Source organism: Meleagris gallopavo, chromosome 1 (assembly GCF_000146605.3).
Source record: "Meleagris gallopavo isolate NT-WF06-2002-E0010 breed Aviagen turkey brand Nicholas breeding stock chromosome 1, Turkey_5.1, whole genome shotgun sequence".
In the NCBI taxonomy this organism is placed as follows: domain Eukaryota; kingdom Metazoa; phylum Chordata; class Aves; order Galliformes; family Phasianidae; genus Meleagris; species Meleagris gallopavo.
In genome coordinates, this window is record NC_015011.2 from 47,970,295 (window position 1) to 47,991,928 (window position 21,634).

Genomic DNA, 21,634 nt, shown 5'->3' on the forward strand with positions numbered 1-21,634 from the left:
AAAGGCAGACTTTCTCTCACCTCTCAAGGAGAAAGTCCCTTCCCTAGTCCTTTCATTCTGCCATCAGACCCAAATCCTTCCCGGCTGACCTTGTGCTCTCCCCTTTGCTTTCATGTCTGCTGAAATTCCTGGGGGAATGAAGCCACCACTCCTTTTCCTGCCTCCTCAAAGTGCAAGTTGCTATTCTTCAGTAAAGAAACACTGGTGAGGAGTTTACAGCTGAATCTCAGGTCTGCCAGGAGAACACTGCAGTTAGTACTTTTGTTTTTTCCCTATGTTTTGTCTGCCTCACAGTTTGACAGTTTTGGTCTCCATTGTTCTGGAAAAGTTACACTCACTCTTGCCAGCAGGGTCTCAGTCATCTGTGGAGGCTAAAAACAAATGCCTCGGATATTGTACATACTCAGTTGATGCATTTAAAAAAGCACCCATCTCATTCTCCCTGCACTCTAATATTGTATTCAGGCCTCTCCTTTGATCAGAAGGTCCTGAGCTGTCATGTTTGCATCCGGGCACGTTAGGAAGATCAAGTCTCCCCTCCTTAGGTCTCACTGAGTCTGACCTTCTAGTCACTCCTGCAGTTTGTACAGCAGTAGCAGGGTGCTTCCACGGGACTCCCTTGTCTTTGCCACATCTTCAGTTTTGGCACTTCATCTGCATCACGATGTATAGGCAGAGAAAAAAGAAAGTTTTATTAATAAATGTTTCCATACCACTGTTGTCCCCCAGGTATGACCTTCACAGAGCATCCCACCAGGGGGAATCTACACCAACACTTTTCATGGCTTGAGCTGCATGCGACTCGGGATGGGAACGAGGGCATTTCCTTGGCAAGGTGCACAACTGGCTGATCCAGCTGAACAGAGCAGTCTGCACAGCAGAGCAATCTCTAGATTGAGGTGAACTGCAGAATCTGTTGGTAAACATGTATGCAATTTTCTACTCGGCAAGATGAGCAGTAGATTATATGGAAGGAAGGTAGAAAGCACAAACGATCCAATGCCAGAAGTACTCTCCTTGCTTCCCTCCTTACAGCAAGGAAACCTGGAACCTGGATAAGAAGCCTTTGTGGGCTATGTGAAAAATGCAAACACACTGTATCAGAAGAGGGTTTAAAGTGCACACTTTTATTTTCTATTACAAAGGCTAAAAGAAGCAAGTTTGTTGTTGTTTTTTTAAGAACAAAACCAAAAATGTTGTTAAAACATCTACATTATTATCCTGATACTAGACCTTATGAAAGATACTAAGTTCTTTTTTAATAGTAAAGCGTGGTATTCTTAAATTATATTAATACAAAGACATATTAAAGGACTCGAAATCATTACTACCCAGCTCAGAACTGCAGCATCCCCTTGCTATCTTTTCCTTTCACTTGCTAAAACCCATTTGTTTTTGACATACAGTTTCATACAAGCAAAATAGGGTATTTTATTTGTTTTTCCTTCTCTCCGTAAAGGTCAGGTTCACACCAGCATCACTTAAACCTTGACCCTTACCAAAGGATTTGGGAAGAGATTCTCACCAAGTCCTTCATCATTTAACAAGCTGATCTAAATCAAAGTCTCTACTCTGTGTGTGTGATTATTTTACAGGACGTGAGATTTTCTTCTAATGTTATAAAATCAAAGCATCGTTAATAACCCTCGGACTTGGTTCCACACTGCAAAATTTTCTTCTTCCCTCAGAAGAATGAATAAAAGAGAGAGTTATCAGAGGGTTGTGCGAGTGCACTGCTGAAGCAGCCCTACAACTTACCTGTGGGGTTAACTGCTGTGGAGCTGAGAGCGCCAAGCATTTCTACTGGAAGTACATAACGTGCTGAAGAAAAACCTCTTGACTCGATAAAGTGAGCCTGGGAAGCCAAGTGTGAAGCTTCCTGCCTTTTACAATGTCCTTTTAGATAATATAAGCAAAGCCTTATTGTGAAAACTTCACTCAGTAATTAGCAGTATAATACCCTTTCACTGAGATGGGACTGTAAGGACATCCTAGGGGGTTTTAAAAGCATGAACAGGCAAACTTGCCCCATCTCAGAATTTATACCTATCTATATAAAACCCTCCCCTCTGTTATTTCCCTTTCCCTAATCCAAATAAAAGCCTTCATATTTTAAACGGAGATGCTGCGTTTCCTGGCCCGAGTCCTTTTCCTTTACCCTCATTAAAAAGATTCCTTTGATACCACACACATATAATATTATATAGAGCAATATATTTAATACCTGTGTATATATGCTTCATGGGAGGGGTCACATATATACACACTAAAACAAGTCTGGTGACAAAGTACTGCAACACCACAGACCAGGTTATCATATCAGGGAAAACGAAAAGAGATACTCAACGCAACACCCGTGACCGTGGGCCTTCCTCCCCTCACACATGCTTGGCCTCTCCCCATCTCAGTCCCACTGAGCAGCTCAGCTCCCCATGCAGAGACAGGGAGAGGGGACAATGACCCACTCTGGAACCTAAAACAAGTTACTGTATGAGAAATCACAGCGCAGCGAACGCTTGAATCACACTAGAGATGCAGATTTGTATTAAAAATAAAAACATATTCCAACATTTCCCAGTCCAGATTAGTTCCTTGGCATCTCTGCTCAGCAGGACAAGATAACCCAGGAGCTGGTGCCCATCACTTCCCATCTCCTTCTCTATTCATAAAATTGACCAGCACAAGGAGCACCAGCAGAAGATACAATCTGGACAACAAAGAGCAGAGAAAACACAGTACCTAAGCTCTCAAAAAATGCCATATCTGATATTGCATTGGTCATTCTTTTTCTCCATCTGTGCAGATTCTTCTGGATCTCATCCTTCACCTCTCACATGGGCAGAGCTGGAAATGGCCACTTCCCTCCCCTCCTCTCCCTGATCTACCATAAGCCACTCATGTTTCATCAGATGCTACAGCCCAGGCCCCTTTCAGGGCAGATCTCAAGGTGCTGTGCAGCCAAGAAGGGAACCTCCCATGAAAACGATGACCCCCTCTGTGTTTTTACAGGTGAGGAAGCAAGTTCAGAGGCACATGTGGCTTATTTGGGGCACATCATACTACTAGAAAGACCCAAGACCAGCATGCAGCACATTCTGCTCCTGGGCCATAACTATCTCAGTGCTGCTGATGCAGCTATCTGGATGCTGATTCAGAAAGGTGCCAGCTGTTCCCACAGCATTTCCTGCATATTATTACCATGTCCCATCTTTCTCAAAACTGGGAACCCAAAGGATATGGGAGCAGGCAGGGTAAAGCGGGACTCAACAATGCCAAAGCACCATATGGAACACAGCCAAATTGTATTTGCCATGGATACAGTGCTGTCTGCCAGCCCCGAGGATTCTCAGCTTGCTGTTCTGGGAGCCTGTATACAAAAAAGACATCATCATGAAGGCAGGGAAGGAGAAGCTTTTGTGTTGGAGAAGATGATGCCATCCACGCAAACAAAACTACAGAGCACAGCTGGATGCAGGAAACATGAGAGGGAAGCTCAGAATAAGAGATGTTTACTGCTTATGGGAACACCAGAAACAACAAGGCTGGCACACAGAATGAGGCTTCTCTCTTCTGCCACCATGGAAACCAAAAATCTTGCCCAGGGGTTCAGCCCTGATGGAGAACCATCAGTGTGCTGAGGTCCAGTGAGTCTGGACTGGACCTTCAGCACTTGTAAACATGCTTCCAGCTGAATTCCCAACAGCAAAGCATGACCAGTACCAGATCCTCCACGTTACACCCACATTGCCTGATGGTGTCTTTCTAATCCAATCTCCATCCAGTTCATAGAATCATTAAGGTGGGCAAACACCATTAAGATCGTCTAGTCCAACCATCAACTCATTGTCTGCTGGTGCAGTATAAAACCACCAACACATGCCACTTAAAGAGCAAGAAAGGAACCTCATTGCATCCTTCCTGGACACAAGCAGACAGAGAAATAGAGTCCTTTTGGTTACAGCCTTCTTCCTGACTGACTGTGCTGTGTGGAGTATGGTGACACACAGCAGGTCACAGTCTCCAGTACACCTCCTAGATGACTTTGCTGTCTTACTTGCACCAGTCAGACCAGACCAATAACAAACCAAAACCACCCACTCCAAAAACAAGTTGCACACTTGAGAAAGACATCTAGTGAGGCATGACCAACTTGTTTCCTGGTTACAGTCAGCCAAAACAGTCTATAGGTTCTTACAATGTAGTTCCCACCATTGTAAAAAGTGTAATTATTTTGCTGCTTTTAGCTGCACTCTTTCTACCAGATGGCTGTTACCCCTCACCCCCCTCAGCTCCAGTTGATGCCTCAGCAGAATATATTGAGTAGGGGTTTAAACCCAGATGTTTTAAGCCACATCTTGTGGCTTTTCTTCCTTGCATCTCAATTCCCTATTCTTCTGGTACTGAACTCCCAAGAAAGCAGGCCAGTTGTGATACTTGCTCTGCAGCACTGAGAACAGGAACACATGAACTTCATGGTCCCCTTTTCAGCAGATGTCTAGCCCTTTCTCCCAGCTCTGTCTTCCTGACCTCTGCAGCCACAGTCCCAAAAGAAGGGTAGGGGAGCGATAAGGAGAAATTTTCATTCACATCCTAGTACAGACTGGATCCATTCCTTTAAACGAAGGACAGCGAAAACAAAAAGATGGAGAGAAAGGAGAATTTAGGGGAAATAACAGAGAGAAGATGGACCACAAACTCAGTGAGCATGGCGTTCGCTGGCCAAGGAGAATCAAATTCACGTTTTCATTCACCACTAATAAATCATCGTCTCAAAATCTTAAAACGAAAGAAAAGAAAAAGTTCTCTTTGCGAGACACGGATCTCGCTCGCCCTGCTACTGCCTCACTCAGAAAACCCGCCCTGCATTTCTCCAGCCAACAGGCTCCCCCCCACCCCGGCCCTTACTATACACCATCCCGCAATAGGAAGTTGTATTTCCCGAAGTCGTCGTCCCGGGGGCAGAGCAGCATGTCCTTGCGGGCTTTGGCCAATTTCTGTTTCAGCACCTCCCTGCGGTCTAGCCACTCCGTCAGCTCGTCCTGGCCGTGGGCATAGCGACATTCTTCTCCTTCGGGGCAGGCCTTGCTCTTCTGGAACCTGCCAGCACAAGCAGCATCGTCAGCAGGGATCCCCCACCGGGACAGGGGGTTTGAGCTCTCTGTCTGTGAGACTCCACTGGGGCCCACCAAAACTGGCTGCAGACTCTCCCTGCTAAGGAGGAGGTGATTCTCCTACAACCTGCGTGCAGCCAAAGGAAGACAAATAGAGAAGCTGGACGCAGAAATAACAGCACCTATGAGGAGACTCAGTCAAAAGAATGAAATGGTGTGAGCTAAAGGTGGACCAGCAGGGACAAGAAAAAGCCACCACCCAAGAGAGGAAATGCCAGGAAATTCTAAAGCAGCCACAAGAGACACAGCCTTCTCTCTAACCAAAATGGCATTTCTAACCATCACAAGCCTTCTGAAGGCACCTCAAGGCACTGATTCAGAGGGTGTGAGCCATTCAAACAATTTAATAAAGCATCTGGGATTCCCCCAAGAATTGAGCCAAGCAGACTCTGTTTAGCAGACCAAGAGCTGAGCACATTATGGCTACAAAGGGCAGACTTGAAGCTTGCTCTCCTTTTCGGAAGCTGTGTGTCTGGAAATGTATTTTTACCACCGAGTAGTCGTCACTTCTGGGATCAAACAGAGCCGTGTGCATGGTACCTTTCACAGAGCTGGAACTCGCCCATAGGGAAGCGATAGCTCCAGCAGCTGGAGTCACTGTCTGAGGTGAAGACCTTCTCTTTGTGCTTCTCTGACTGGATGTGCTGCTGCCATTGCTTCTTGCTGTTGCTGTTCTTCCCGCAGAGCCAGCAGTGGTAGCCCATCTAATGGGTGCAGAAAGGGCAAAAGGCCAGTTAGTGCATCAATTTCACACTCACCGGCCTTTCTTATGTTGGCATCACCTCTCCCCATCTCCCTCCCGAGCATCCTGGATATTCGCCTCACTCTATGACCTCGTACTCTTCTCTGGCACATCATCTTCTGATCATTCTGCTGCTGCTGAAGGCAAGCAGAGGAGATGCTCTGAGTCTACCCATAGCTCAAGCTGACTGTGAGGCACTCAGGCAGCACAAGACCCCTCAGGAGCACAAACTCTTTCCCCAGCCACCATTCCTGGTCTAAGGAGATACATCTGCCTTTGATTTTCTCAGGTCTCTGTGCTCTACACACAGCTCATCTCCAAGGTTCCCCTTCTTTTCTCACAGGCCAGCAGTGGCTTTCCCAGCTTCCCCAGGAGCAGAAATCCTGGGGAGAAGCTGAGTCCATGCGAAAGGGAGCACAAGGCAGACGCCTACTCACTTGATTAACAGAAAAGCTGTTGCAAAGCCTTACTGCCCCAGGTAAATCCCCTCCCACCTGATCTGTGCTGCTCCAAGCTGTCCATTTAACCTACATCAGTACGGGCTCTTTCCCAGAAGAGCAATTCAGCCCCTGCTGGCTTATACCTGGAGAAGGATGAACAAGAGATTAGCTGTTTACCATGATGTCAGCATAGTCAGTGGGCATCTGGATCTGTTTCTCCCCTTCTCGCGAAGTGAGTGGTGTTCCCTCTCCAGGCTTCCCAGGATTGTGTTTCTTTAGCCACATGTCATAGGTCTGCTGCATATCTAGTACTGCACAAAGGCGACCCGTGAAGTCACTCAGACAACCTCCCGCACCGTGCACAAACTACAAGAAAAGGATGAATGGTGGGGCAGCCCTTTCCTCCCCTCTCCAGTGCAGCAACTCCTGCCATCAGAGCTCAGGCCAGTGCTCAGCAGGCTCAGTGTCACCTCCCCAGATAAGAGCTGTGGGCAGAGGAGCTAAATTTACATCTCTTCAGCCTGTCGTGAGGAGCTGTCTTTTACGAGTCAAGGGGCACCCCTGACAGCGGGTACACAAAATATTCAGGAAGGACAGAAGGTGCCCCAAGATCCCCATGGACTTCACCCCATGAGGCAACTCTCCATCAGGCTTGATTCTGCTTGACCCCAGCAGGCGTCTCACTGCAGCCATAGCAAAGGCAAGGATTCAGATCCATCCCTTTCCTCTAAGTCTACATTTCATCCTCAGTGCTCAAGGAGGAGGGGAGCCCATAAGCAAGCTGGACACAGGAAGCACTAGGGAGGGGAGGAAGACCTAATGATAGCCTGCCCCAGAGTTCAAACCCTGCCCAGAGGAGTGCAATCCATGTGTCTTGGTGCTTTTGGTTTAAAACCCATTTGGGATGCTGCTGAGAAATTTTGGCTGGAAGATTTGACTGCACATCTGCCTTTTCAAGATCAATTTGTGAGATAGGCCACGGAAAAATAACATTTGCAGATAACAGTGTGACGTTCTAAATGCAATGCGTTAGTGATTTACTCCTCATTAAGTGGGTAATTGAAGAACTCAAGGTAATGGGGAATAATTAATGCAAATTGGCCCAAACTGAAACAATTTTTGTTGTTTGAAAATTCACCTTCATGCTCAAACAAACACACCCAGAATGGTCTGATGTGCTTAAAAAAGGCCCAGTAACAAAACCTCCTGAACCACAAGGCAAGCACCTGAAAACCCGGGCATTGCAAAGAACCTTTTTTCCCCAGCTCGCTGTTGGTCTGAATAAACAATGGATGACAGAGAGCTGACGGTCCCTCCACGAGTCCTACTCTGCTCCCATGGGCACAAAGCTGCATGGGGTTCAGCTGATGTCAGTGCCATTGAAGCTTTTCTGGGGAATTGCCAGGGCAGCACCTTGTCAGGAATAAGTCTGAACAGACCCTGCATCCACAGCCCACATTTCCCACACTCACTTTTATTTTCCTTCATGAAGGTCCACATGTCTCTCTCCTCAGGACTATGGGCGAAGGAGCAGTTGCCCACATACTGGCATTTCCTGCCATTTTGTGCATGGATACATAACTGTTAAAAGATAGAGAGCAAAATTTAGCATCTGCACAAACATTCCTTGCTGGAGGGGAAAATGGACTCAAAAAAACAATAAGGGTGTTAGACTGCACACAGGAGAGGTCACAAAACAGGACACATCATATATCATTAACTCACGCCTCTTTTCCTCAAGCTCCCTATGACATGAAAGGTAAGATTTCCCTATAAACACAGAGGCAGCTCAGTTCAGCACCTGACCTCTCTCTAAATACCCTTCCCACATGCAACTGGCTCTGGGAAAATAGCAGGGACCAACCTGGACTGACCCAACAATGTCTCCTGCTGGTCACACTGCTGGTCCCAAAGGCAACACATTCTCCAGGCATCTCTGGAGCAGGCAAAGATATGTCTATGGCAACCTGCTTTTGTTGCGTGACCCTTGACTCATGAGGGCCTCATCTCCTATTGCAGTAACCATAATAATCTTTTGCTGCCCCCTCCCAGCCTCCAGCAACAGGCCTTCAACTGGAAAGTGCCAAAGGCCTCACCTTCCACCTGGAGATGGATACAGGGGATCCCATGGGGCAGCAAGGAGAGGAGCTTTTCCTTTTTAGGGAGAAAGGAAAAGAGAGGGTGAGAGTGATAACTGTTTGCCATATTTGGAGCTAGGGGAAGAGGTTGGATATCTGTTGTCTTCCTCATAGCATGAGGCTTTTTAGCTGAGTTCTTAGTTCAGCTTTCAAACACAATTTGGGCAAATTTCACAATAGACAGCAGCCCAGACACAGCAACGGCAGAGGTAGACTTCTCCCCAGTACTCCATCTCACCTCTCACCCACATTGAGAAACCTTGACCTAAGGGAAGCCTTAAACCTCATCTCCAAATCCTGTGCCAACCAGTTCTAGAGATGGTGACTGCATTAACAACAGCGACAGAAACTTGCATACGTGTGTAACTGAGTGTTTCAAATGAGTGCTGCTCCTTTTCCTGCTCCACCATTTTTCTGGATGCATCTGAGGTCTCGCTCCTTCAGTTTGCCCTGCTCTCACACCTCAGCCAACATCACATGCCTGCTTCCCAGACAGGTCTACAACAGAGCATCCCTCAAAGCACTGCACAATGGTGGGAGGAAAGGGGCACTTGGCTGAGCCATTTATGGGGCTTACATCATATTGCTGTGGGAAATTGCGGATGGAAGGCAGTGGTCGGACAGACACCCACTTCTTCTTCGCTTTGGACATCACCAGCAGAACTCGACGTTCCTTTGTCCAACTAAGGAAGAGAGAATAAATCAGTCGAGGTAAAAGGAATTGCAAAACAAAGCTTTGCTTTCCTCAGAGATCTCTTGAATATGGAGAAACGACCAGACCCTCCAGTTTAGCTTGTCCTGTCTCTATCTACCTGCTCCTAGACATCCACATCATTGGCAGAGGAGTCAGAAGAAGGGTGTTTAGGAGGATTTCTCCCTCTACTTCTTACATTTTTTCTGGGATATATCTTTTTGTAAAGCCACAAAAGTTTCCCCCACGTCTTGCATGGCATCACCGTGAATTACTAAACTGTGTTCCACCCTTTGACACAGCCAATTCTTGTGCAACAAGATCCGTGGAAAACATTTGGGAATATTTTCTACTTGAAAGGTACTGCAGAAATGCAAGTCATTACAAGCACTGTCTTATGAACATTAAGTACTAATTCTCGGGCAGCATCAGCAAGTGATCACCAGGAAAAACCCTGGGCAAAAGCCCCAGCTCTGTTCAGCAGCTGCACAGAGGTGTTATCTTCCCATTTCAAGAAGTAATCCTTTCTTTCTCACTTCCTCCAGCAACTCCTGCCTCTGTGTCTTTTCCATCAAAGGTCTTAACATTTGCAGTAGCATGCTGAACTGTACCTATGTGGTTTGTGTTTTGGGAACTAATGTCCTATAAATCTTTCCATCCTGTGCTGCCAAGTTGCCTGAGTGAGAGGGGCCACAGTTTCCATGGACCAATGGCCTATTTCCAGCCAATATTCCCTTTCTATCAAACCCAATGGGTTCCATGTAAGTAGGAGGTACAAACTGACAAGACTTATGTCAAAGAAGAGCAACAAAAGCAATGAAAGGGACAAGGAAACTAATTTAAAAAGAACAACGCCTTGAATAATTGCTAATAGTGACATGACAGACATCTTCAAACAGCACAGAGTATAAACAAGTGCAGAGCAGAACTATTTTAGTGACCTTGCTAAAGAGTAATGATAGCAGCTGGAGGAAAGGGAATTGCAGGAGCTGGACTGCAAGCACTAAGATTAAGAGTCTGGCTGTGATGCACCATGCACGGTGCTGGCAGCAGGTACAAGCAGTAATAAAGAGAGCTGGAAACTGGAAAACAGCTACCTGCAACACTCACTATAAAATACCCTGAGGACAAAGAGGCTGCTAGGAAACCTTACAACCTCTTCCAACAATGCCAAATGAAGCCTTGGAGAATTTAAGAGGAGAAATTCCTGCCCTTCAGGAGGGGTGGGGAGAAGAGAAGGTTGCATTGCTCACCAGTGGCGGGCTTTGGCACTACAGTACTTGAGGTCTTTATCTGGCTCCACCAGCTGTCCATTCCTCCAGCACTGGCCACACACAAATTTCATCTGGAGGTCAAAGGTGCTCGATGTGGGAGCCCGGGGAGAAGCCTGGGGAAGAGAACCAGCACCTCAGGCAAGCAGAGCCAAAACACACCCCCTAAAATGCCACAGTGGCAGCTCCCGGAGCACCCATGTGCCAGGAACAAGTTGATTAAAACAGAGACAGCCCAGCTCTCCTTCACCAGAGTTAGCTGGTGGCCATTGAAATACCAGATGGGAGCGAAACTAATGCTTGCTTCAACATGATTTCCTGCATTTTGACTTCTGGCCAAGAGCACAGCCAGCCTGGCAACTTCCAGCACTGACCAGGCCTGGCTGCCAAACCCCTGCAGCGTACCTCCATGTACAGACAAGCTCTGCAAGAGCTGCCCCAGTGTTTAATCCCTGCTTCCCTGCAGGGAGGGCAACCCACATCCTCCCTGCTATGCACAGAGAGAGCTCTAATGCGCAGCTTGAGGATCCCCTGGAGAGGAAGCCAGGCTGTGACACGAGGCAGGAGCTGCTTCTGGACCAAGAGGCTCATGTTACACTGAGCATTTGAAACACCAAAATCAGAGTGGAGTCCTCTTGTTAATACTTTTTAAAGCCATTTCTGGGCAGGTTTCCATCCCTCACAGTTCCCTTGGGTTTCACAGGCAGTTAATTACAATCTCTGGACAGAGGTACAACCATAAACACCCGCACTTCATATCCTCTCAGCCACTTAGCTTAATTGGCCTTCTACCTGTCATCATCACAAGTGGATGCTTTGGGATTATGACCAACAGATTGTGCAGGAAAAAACCCAACAACCTAAGCAAGTCCCATATCACCACTGTCTTGCATTATCTCAGCAAATCTCTGAAAAGTCATTTCAACTTTATACCATCACTGACAGACACAATGCTAGTGTCTCCTGTTCATTTCCAAACCAAAGACCAAACCTGACTGCAAGCCAGCAGCACGGCTATATGGAACATCCTGGTGATGGAGCCAACCATGAAGCACAAGAGTGACATATCAGTAAGCAGCTCACTAGCTGCTAACCACACAAACAGCCCCCACAGCTGCCATGCCTTCACTTCTAATCTTGAGCATCTCATAAGGAACAGACAGGCAAGCAGCGTCCCCAGAGGAGCTGGTTTCTGTCAGCAGCAGCAGTAGTGTGGATCCTGCACGCATCATCTGGCAAAAGGAAAGCAGCAAATGCAGGGTGGTACAGAATCAAAGCATCTCTCAGGAAACACTATATAAGCTACTGGTTACCACCCTGCATCCATCAGACCCAGTCTTACAAAACAGATGTGGCAGACAGAGGCCCTCTGGCTCTATGAAAAGCTATCCAGAGAGGTAACCTTTGCTTGTGATGACTCCAAAGCTCTCACTGCAAAAGGACTTCTGGAGAACCACCATCTCTATTGCAAAGCAGTGTTGATTCTGACCTACTTGCCTGCAAGGTGGCCTTTCTGGTGGCATCTGCGATGTGACTTGTTCATCTGTTGGTCTTCACTGATGCTGGCGACCACCAAGAACACATTAAAGTGGCCAGCTGCAGGATGAACAGGGTTGAGGTCTGGGATATCATAGAAGGCAGGAGGGTGTCTTGCTCTCAAATGTGACAATTCAACAGTAGTTTTAATCTCCATTTGGTGTTCAAAGAAAATTACAGTTTGCCACTGACCCACCATACCTATGGGGCTGAAATAACAAAACAGTACTGCTGGAATACTGGCTTTTATCAGCCCAGTGCTATCTGCCATATAATCTACCAGGCAACACATTCTGCAGCACAGCCAGAAAGCTCAGCTCAAATCTACTGAACCAGCAAAAGGAAAAACTGAGTGGCTCCAGAAGTTACAATAGATCGAAGAGGGAGAGAACATGTTTCTCAGGTAATTCTGGTGCTCTAGGCTGCTTTTTCAGAAATGCATGACAAAATGAAGCCCTACGCATCTCTTCACGGGAGTCTTGCCAACTGCTGGTCACTAATCCAGTGGGCATATTTGCTCCCAGGGGATTAGAAGTAACACAAAAATCAAAGCTGCTGCTGTATTTGTAAAGGCAAGACACATACCTGGCAGGCTGCTGATAACCAGCAGTGTGGAAATTAGTATCACATGAGGCTGTAGCAGACTAAGCCAGGCAAAAGTGCCTCTGGCTGTGGCACCACCCCCTGTTCTAAAGCCAGACAATATAGTGTTAGCTATGCACTATGGCAACCAAATAAATAAAAGTCTTTGGTGCAACAGCTCTCCACTTGAGGATTTGCAAAAAAGCAAAGCCCCAGCACTGCCACGCATCTCTCCCAGCTACAGGAAGTCTTTTCAATCATACTAAAATGCTATCTGGAGGATCCATGTGCCCTTGGGGGACAACATAGCAGGCCGGGTCACTCAGTCACCTGAGTGAGCTGTATTTAGGCACAAGTATCTCTTATGACAGGGAGGGATGATCCTTTCATCTCCTTGCTGAAGTTGCTAATTCCGGGGTCAGTTTGTGTGGCAGTTCTTCAGCTGGCCAGTGGGGTGAAACAAAACAGCCCTCAAGAAACAGAAAAAACGAGGGCTTAAACCCCTCAGTTCCTGAGGTGCACTGGGAGTTGAGAACTCCCAGCTACCTACAACCATCTCTCCTGATGAATGACTGCCTTCCATCAGCAGCCACTGGACTTATTCCCATTGCAGCCTACGTATGAGCTCCCTGCCAAATGTTCAGCAAGAAGTGTATCATCATATTCCATTTCTTACTAGATCTTCTGTATCATCACGGCTGCCAGGTGCCTGTATACTGCCTGCCTCTCTTTTTCACAACTGGATAGCCCTCCGCTGCTGTGTCCAACTGGCTGCTGTGACAAAACTGCTGCAAAATCCCTGGGAAGAACATTGCTTCCACTGACTGGAGGGCACCAGGGCAAGCATGGATCACACTGGACGATGGGAAGAAGAGGTCTGCTTTTACAGTAATCCTGGGAAGTTGTCTTTGCCAGGAGGCTAACTTCAAAAGCTGGAAGGACACTGAGAAAACTATGAGTCACATTAGCCTGCTTGAACTGGGGAACATAATAGCAAAAGAAAACATCTCTCAACAGATACATTATTCCTGCCGCCAGGGTCTTCAGCAGCAAGCCCGTGTCTCATCCCAGAGCAGAGCCTTCTGCCTGAATATGTGCTGATGCCCAAGCCATGGTCTGTCTGCTATTGCAAACAGAGATGTCTGACTGACTTGACTGTCTCCCTACCCCGTGATAGGCTGCCAAGTCCTACAGATAACTGATGGTGTCACAGATGTAAGCACATTCTGACTGTACCAACAAGGCTGCTGCTTCACCTCTGAACAAACGGAAGTCCTGGAAGGGCTCAGGGTAAATCCAGCTCGCACCAGGCATGTGTGGGGCACAACCAGACTTTGTATTGACCATCAGTATGAAACACTGCCCATAGAACCCAGAAAATGGGCTCTCTGCCCATCCTCTGATGGCTGTTGTAACAGGCGCTGGCATTTCTTTTTCTCAGCCTCTGCCCCTGCAAGCCCTAGCAGCCAGAAATGAAACCCTTACTCAGCATCCAGAGCTCACATGCTTCAGTGGACATGCTCTGACCATGCCTTGCATACAGCTTATTCTCACAGCAGCACCTCCAGTGAAAGGTGAACTTGATGTTGCAAAGCTTCAAAAATATAGATGTCATTGATATTGTTTTACCCCAACATTATACAGAGAATGACAAGACAGAGCTTTCTGGAAAACACTGGCAGCTGCATTGCAAGCAGGACAGAACCAGTCACTAGACTTCATTCTCCATGGGGCAGGGACTGCTGAGATAAATCCAACTACTGTCACGAACTGCTGCAGATTCATACTTAGTTTCCTTCCCTGTGGAGATGCAGGTATCTGTCTCCGCCTCTATGCCAGGCTAGAAAGAGAGCATAGGCAGCTCTGTCTGAAAAATCATTCAGATTTTTCATTTCTCACATAATACAGATGGCAAAAGCTTATCTCATACCTTCAGGACCAAACATACAGTTTCCTGACAGGTTAGAACAAGTTACTTAGGCAAATTAGACAACTTTGGGAACTAGTGACCTTGGTTACTCTTGACTGCTGCTTCCCATTCCTGAGTCAGCACCTTCTTCCCCTGTCATTTCAGACCATGATAGCAGAATATGGTTGTATGTTGCTGAGCATTTTCTCAAAGATGACTCCATCTCGTGCAGCATAACCAGTAGATATTTGGGCATACAGCACACTGAGATCATCACTGCAAGTCACCTGAGTCTTTCCTAGTGGGATAACCCATGCTGACCACAGCTGCTTTTCCCAGCATCAGCACCCTATGGCCTTCAGAATATTCCTGGTGGCTTGTGGCCTAGCCAAAAAAAGCTGCCATACACCATGTAAGTGACTCAGACCTCTGTCCTACGAAACATTTTCTTCCAGGACGCTCAGAAGCTGTATTCAGTAGTATAAGGAGACTCTTGGTGGGAGGTCCCAAACAGAAGTGAATCACCCTTGCCTTGGCAGTAAGGCACAGGTCAAGTAGTGATGGGTTTAGGCCTCCATAAGGGGAAGAAAGCTGTCAGGTGGGAATGAAATGGATTCACAACACATTCTCCACCATTTTGCAGGGGAGACGATTGTGCCTACCCTTGAGAGCTTTCTAGGAGGCACAACGTTTATAAATTTCACCAGATTTATCTTTTGAAAGTAACTAAGGAACAGAAAATCACTGTTCTAATGACAGAAAACTGCTTTAGTTCAATCTCAGGGCTAGGAATCAACCTCACTAGGTGGGCTCTGCTCCTATGCTACAGAACACCTCCTTGGAGGAATGAAAGGGTGAGGTGGCACCACCCATAGCCAGTGAGCTGGAATAAAGTAAACACAGAAGTGTTCTTTGCTTGAAACACGCCTCTCCAGAGAAATCTCTTGGCTGTGCTTCAAGTGCAGCCAAAGACACCTTTTCCTATATTGAGAGACTGGTGAAACAAAGCAGAGACAAAGCTCACATTGTCCCCCTGTCAAGGTGCCACCAAGGTCTCTGACCAGCCCCAACAATACATAAGCCACAAGTTCCACACGCTCCCGTGTTAAGAGTAGCCCCATGGATCATGAGTTGTTTCCTACAGTCCTTCCAGATTGCCATATCATCCCTTGGCCACTAAAGGGCAGCAGGACATCTTTGATCCCCACTCTGCGTGGGCAGGACCCCCAACGTCTCTCAGTTTCACTAGCAAAATGTTGCAAGAAGCACCACTCTGTGTGTTGCCCTTTCTGCTCTGAGGGCTTTTCTCCACCACTGAACTGAGCAGATATAATGCTGATAAACAAGGTGCAAAGATCATCACAAGCACTGCAAAACAGAAAGCTCACAGCTGTCCTCCTCCTCTGTGGCCAGCCAGGTCTGGTTTGCTGGGACCTGCTAGGCACAAGGCATAATAGTGGGAGGAAAAGAGAGAAAAAGTGCTGGAACAGTTAGGAGCAAAACCGGGCTGCAAGCCTCAGATGCACCTTACCATGCTGTTGGTTGGTTTGCTGGCATGTGCTTCCATCTGTTGCCAGTACTTCTTAGATTCCTGCACAATATCTTCGTGGGTCATTCCTGGGAACAAGAAGGAGGAGATAGGACTGAGCTACTCCACTTCAGCCAACAGAAGAAAGGGAGGGAGGGCTGGCAGGACTTCCAGCACTGGGGCTTAGGAATCCCCTGTGTGGCTAACAGCTCCCAGCAGTCCCACCAGGAATGCCAGCAGGTGGGTCGTGAGGGGATCCAACAGCACCATAGAACCTGTTCAAAAAACAAGGTAGGGAAGGATCTCTCTCCAGCACTCTCACTCCAACCAGACAAATGGGAAGAGTTCGCTCTTCTGAGCATATTCAGATCTGGCATTCTTCTCAGACTGTACAAAAAACCTTGATGCTGCCTCCAAGATGCTGATTCTTGACTAGGGATCAAGACCTTGACCAACACGAAATCAACAGATCTACTCAAGGCTCTAAAGATGACATTTTGTTACTGTTGATCTGTATTCTGGAGTTTTTGCAATAGCTTGGAAGATCACAGATATCCCACTGTTTGAGACATCTTCAAGCTCCCAGAAGTCTCACCTAATCCCTGCTAGGATTAATTAGCCTGCTATACACTTCAAGTTGAGCATTAATCAATCAATAAGCAAAGAAAAAAGCTGAATTTCAACAGTCCAGCCAAAGTAGAAAGGAAAGATCAAAAGTGCAAAACCAAAAAGAAACAGCTGCTTCTCCTTCAGCAAGGAAGGATCTGCAAGGTTTCAGGAATCACAAATGCATCAGCCAAGGAGAAGAAGGGTTGGTCAGACTTTATCTAAGGAATTAGCTCCTGGCCAACTCAAGGGTGAAGTAACAGCCTCTGTCAGCACCAACCAGATTAGATTGGTGCCGCAATTCTCAGAGAACTAAATATCAAAAGTATGGAAGAATAGGAGCTGGCTGGTCAGTGTGAGAACTGGCTCCATTAGAGATAAGCCATGTTATTTAAGTGCTGTAAAGACCCGAAGTATCTGTCAAAACAAACTGAAGAAGTATCTTACAACTGCTAGTTGCATGCAACAAGTGGGATGCTGAGGATGGCCTTGGTGTAGTACTCCCAGCCCAGAGAGCTTACAAAATTGTTTGTTTTGCTTTTACCAACAGCTTCTATTATCAAAGTTTGTGCTCTGCAGACATGCTACATGGACATGATCTCTGATTTGGGAGTCAGCATGTTCCAGAAGATAAGGGCCAGCAAACACAACTTTTCATCTCAGCTTAGGTTGTGTGCAACTTGGGTAAGCCGCAGTATACCCAACCTCAGTTTCCCCATCTGTGATTTCAGCTATCCAAATCCCTGCCAGACAATAATACTGCTGTTTGTATAGGGTTTGGGCAGGATTAAAGGACTTTCTCCAGGAAGTTTTGCTGAGGACTCTAAAATGGCAACTGCTGCCTAGCTGGTACTCCCAGATCAGAGCTGTTGTAGACTTTTTCCTTGTTAACCGTTAATCCCAAAAGACACTATGTAGAGTTAGTAGAACTGCAACTCTCTCTCTCATGTCTAGAGAGAGCTGGACACAGCCCTTATCTACACTTTGGGGGCAAAAACTACAAAGCTGGGAAAACCACAGTGAAGAGTTAATTCACTGCACTGGATTTGGCAGAGAAATGGCCAAAACAATCTCCATCATCTCCATTCTTCACTCCTGCACTGTGATCCTTGGCATGAAGAAACAGCAGGACAAAGATATATAGCTCCTGTCAGAAGTCTGAATTTCAAGTGACTGCCTTCTCCCAGAAGTCCCAGTCCCGTCCATAACTGAACAATATGGTCTAGAAATGTAGTGGTTGGAAAACACTCCCAGATATGTAAGAATGTTTTCCGATACAAAGCATGAACTATCCCAAAGAAAAACTCTGGGAAGCAAAAGGTGATCAGTAATGCAAATTACTTTTAACACTTCAGCATCTTTTGCAACATCACTAGTGAACACAAAGGCTCTGATTTCCAATGACAGAAGAAGATGGCAAGGTATGTCTGTGAATAGCCACACTGAAGAAAAAAGCAGTCTTGCCCACCCACATTTTCAAATCATGGGAACCTTCACTCTGTAAGTGCCATCCGTTATCCCCTTGAACAAAGCCACATGTTCTGTAAAAGCTCAAATGGTTGTGAAATGCAACAGCCCACTGGTTTCAAATGCAAGCTGCTACGAACGATGGATGCTTCCTTCCTATTTTTGCAGAGCACTCGGTGCCTAAATCAAGCTCTCTGCTCTAAGGCTAAGGCCTTCTCAGACACTGGTGACAACCACCGTTCATCTGTTGCCTTAACAAGGATTGTACTTAAGAGAGGTAATAATCTACCACTCTAGAACAGGCTCATATCCACTTCTCTGCAGAAATATAAAAAAGATTATGGCTGTCCCATTGTTGGAAAAGATAAGAATAAGCACAAGACTTACTAACCACCTCTGCAGCTAAACTCTTAGCTTGCTTTTATCTCCTCAGCTTCTCTTTTGAAAGTGACTCCTTCAAGAAAAAGAGGCAAGAGGCAAAAATCAATCCATTTCTTCTACAAGCAGAAAAGGAAGAAGGAAAGAGGGAGCAAAGAGTCTTCTAAAAATAAAAAGTAAATATGAGGTGAGGTAAAGAGCAGGTAAAGAGCTTGAATACTAGAGCGCTCAGAGTACTACACATAGTATCATGAGCATTTAGTGGAGTAATCCTGCATATGATTCACAAGCAACACATCGTCTTAGAAACTCTAGTGTTGAAACTTTTTAACTTTTTTTTCCTGTGGCCATGAGTAAGTGAAGACAGCTGGGCAAAATGCAGATGGCATTTGCCACAGTACGCTGCTTGTTCTTCACTGTCCTTCATGAGCCAAGTCAAGGCTAAGGACTGCATGAGCAATAGTGACAGAGAGTTGAACAGTAAACTGAGTTAGTTGCCTCCAATTACATCAAAGAATGGTAAAGAAAATTTAAAACATGTTTCCTCTCTAAAGCATTCCCATTACCAGGCTGGATTCTGCACTAAATAAGACCCTGTGGCGAAAAAAACATCCAGGCAAATTTGTGGGTGGACCAACATCTACTTAGTTAACAGGAGAACAGCAAGAAAAACCCTCCAGCATCGTCTGGGAGGAGTGAAAATGCCAGATGTGGCAGTGTAATTGTATGAGTGATCTGAACATAATTCCTGTAGTAGCCTCTTCAGAGGTACATCATCAAAGCCTTTCTTGGAAACACCAAGAATCTTATCATTTCACACTGTTGGTGAATTTGTTTAGAGAAATTAGAGATGCACAGTCTGCCTTTTGTAACTGCTTTGTCACCTGTGTATACTGCTATTCTCGCTTTGCCAGATGTTTATTCCAAGTCCCAACTGCTATTTAGGATCTTCTGCAGGATTTATGCATCAAAACACCTTTGAAGATTCAATTCTACCTAACAATCATTTCAACTTATATAGCTGGTCCCAAAGGAAAAGCCCCCAGGTCTGCAGTTTACAGTAGCTCTTGAAAAGGAACAAGGGCCAAATAATCTCACAGAACACCCTGGCACTATTTTCTGTGTCTCTTGAAGAGAGAGATTAAGCATAGGCAAAAGTGAGCAACAACCTCACAGCACTTCCACATCACCTCCTTCCCCTCTTAACTGGCTCCAGGCACATGCTAGAAGAAACTAAGGTGCGCACATCACCAGACCTGCACCAAGCCACACTCACCTGAATACTGCTGCAGCAGCCAGACCTTGAGCTCAATGAAACTATGAGCAAAGTGGCAGCTATCCTCACGCAGGCAGCCGTAGCGCACCTCGTGCCGGCACACATCAAACTGAAAGTGTTCCTGGAACTGTCGGATCTTGGAGTACTTCAGGGATGTGGAACGTACGATGTGGACCAGACACCTACAGCCAGGCCAGAGAAATGTGAGTCATCAGAGCACCAATTCTCCTCCCGCTCCTCCTTACATCTGGTTTTCGTACATTTGACTGAACAGGCAAAGGACACAGAAGATCAGCTCTAGGAGATGCGAACTCTAGGAAAACACCTGAGAAACCAAGTTGCTGCCCTCTCAGTCAGTCTCAACTCTAGGCAGATATTTGCAACCTCCTCAGCCCATGGGTGATGAGTTCAAGTTCAGAAATCAGATTCACTTCAAAAACATGCAGCAAATATACAAACTCCTTTGGCTCAGCAAAGTTCCTCAGGTTGCCAGGAGCCAGAAGGGGTTGTATTACTGAGTACTTGACATGCTTCTTATACTTGTTTTCCTAAACATTCATTATCAGCCAGTCAGAGGCAGGATCCTGAGCTAAAGGATCTTTGGCTTGACCTTTATGTAAAGGCCAAACTCAAAGACAGATTAAGTCAATGGAAAACTCAGGTTGACTTCGAAAGGGCTTTGCTCTTGCCTCAAATCCCTTAGCATCAGCAGCAAACATGGAGGGAGAAGCATACAGCACTACTGACCATACTTTGAGCTGGCCTACAATTGGAACCCATTGGGAACAAAGAAAGAAAGAGACCAGGGGGTTGGCGTTAAACTGGTTGGACATCTGAGAGATTGCTCCCATCAGCGCAACAACGTTCACTCACTTGTTGTCATGGAAACTGTGTTTGGCAGAGAGGTTGGAGCAGACAGATGGCGTGTCCTTGGTCCCTTTGCTGATAATCCGGGGTTTGCTGTCAAAGCAAATCTGAGAAGAGAAGAATTAGCACGCTGGGAGAACCTTACAGAGAAATAAACCAGAGCCACTTGGAAGGGGAAGAAGAACCAGAGCCAGCCTATTCTAATGTTCTAACTTTGAACAAGCCTGGTGAAAACTTCATGGTAGGACATTAGAATAAAGTAAGCAAACTTTTGGAAAAGCTTCAGGACAACATTTTTGGCTTATTTTCCACAGTATTTTCCACTGTGGTTGGAAACATTTTGGTCAGAGCCACATATTCTTTTCCAGTTGGACAACAGAGCAAGAACAAGGAGGAAATGAGGAGGAGAAATAGAAGGAGCAAAAAACACACAACAGTTACAGCTAAGAACATGTTTCTTTACATATTACAATGACAACTCAGGGAACTCTATGCTGCAGTGTGTCAAAAGGGTAAGAGCTAATTTCTAACTGACCAAGGCAGTCGCTCGATACAGACATCAACTCTTTGAAAGGGTAGATATCAGCAGGACAAAGGTAAATGGATTTAATTTGAAGGAGGAAAGATTTAGGTTGGATGTCAGGGAGAAGTCCTTTAGTATGAGAGTGGTGAGGTGCTGGAACAGGCTGCCCAGAGAGGTTATGGATGCCCTGTCCCTGGAGGTGTTTGAAGCCAGATTGGATGAGGCCCTGGGCAGCCTGGTCTAGCATGAAATAGGGAGGTTGGTGGCCCTGCCTGTGGCAGGGGGGTTGGAGATTCATGATCCTTGAGGTCCTTTCCAACCTGGGCCATTTTGTGATTCTGTGACATTCAGTGGAAAACTGCTGCATTATGGGATTCTGATTTTTAAAACAGATGGATCCAAATTACACTTCAAAACAACACCTCAAGACAGAGGAAGAGGAAAGTGGTCCCATATGGCTGTGTGCACCTCAGGCAGCTTGATGGGTGAGGAAAACTACTTCATCCTCC

The 21,634-nt window shown here is 46.2% G+C and overlaps 1 protein-coding gene across 9 annotated transcripts in view; it reads right to left on the bottom strand.

Annotated features, from left to right (window-relative positions):
• Nucleotides 1–1,447: 1,447 nt before the first annotated feature.
• Nucleotides 1,448–21,634, bottom strand: part of ZC3H7B (zinc finger CCCH-type containing 7B) — a 44,518-nt gene continuing 24,331 nt past the window's right edge. For 8 of the 9 annotated variants that reach the window (XM_010710530.3, XM_010710502.3, XM_010710492.3 and 5 more), the window contains exons 15-23: nt 20,609–20,709; nt 19,736–19,917; nt 16,012–16,097; nt 10,436–10,569; nt 9,069–9,174; nt 7,826–7,934; nt 6,531–6,664; nt 5,712–5,875; nt 1,448–5,097 (exon numbers count right to left, since the gene is read on the bottom strand). In XM_010710530.3, the coding sequence (XP_010708832.1) occupies nt 4,905–5,097; nt 5,712–5,875; nt 6,531–6,664; nt 7,826–7,934; nt 9,069–9,174; nt 10,436–10,569; nt 16,012–16,097; nt 19,736–19,917; nt 20,609–20,709 (1,209 nt within the window). In that variant the 3' untranslated portion in view covers nt 1,448–4,904. Of the gene's footprint in view, nt 5,098–5,711; nt 5,876–6,530; nt 6,720–7,825; nt 7,935–9,068; nt 9,175–10,435; nt 10,570–16,011; nt 16,098–19,735; nt 19,918–20,608; nt 20,710–21,634 lie in introns of those variants that run through there. The other variant, XM_019614540.2, reaches the window with a different exon arrangement.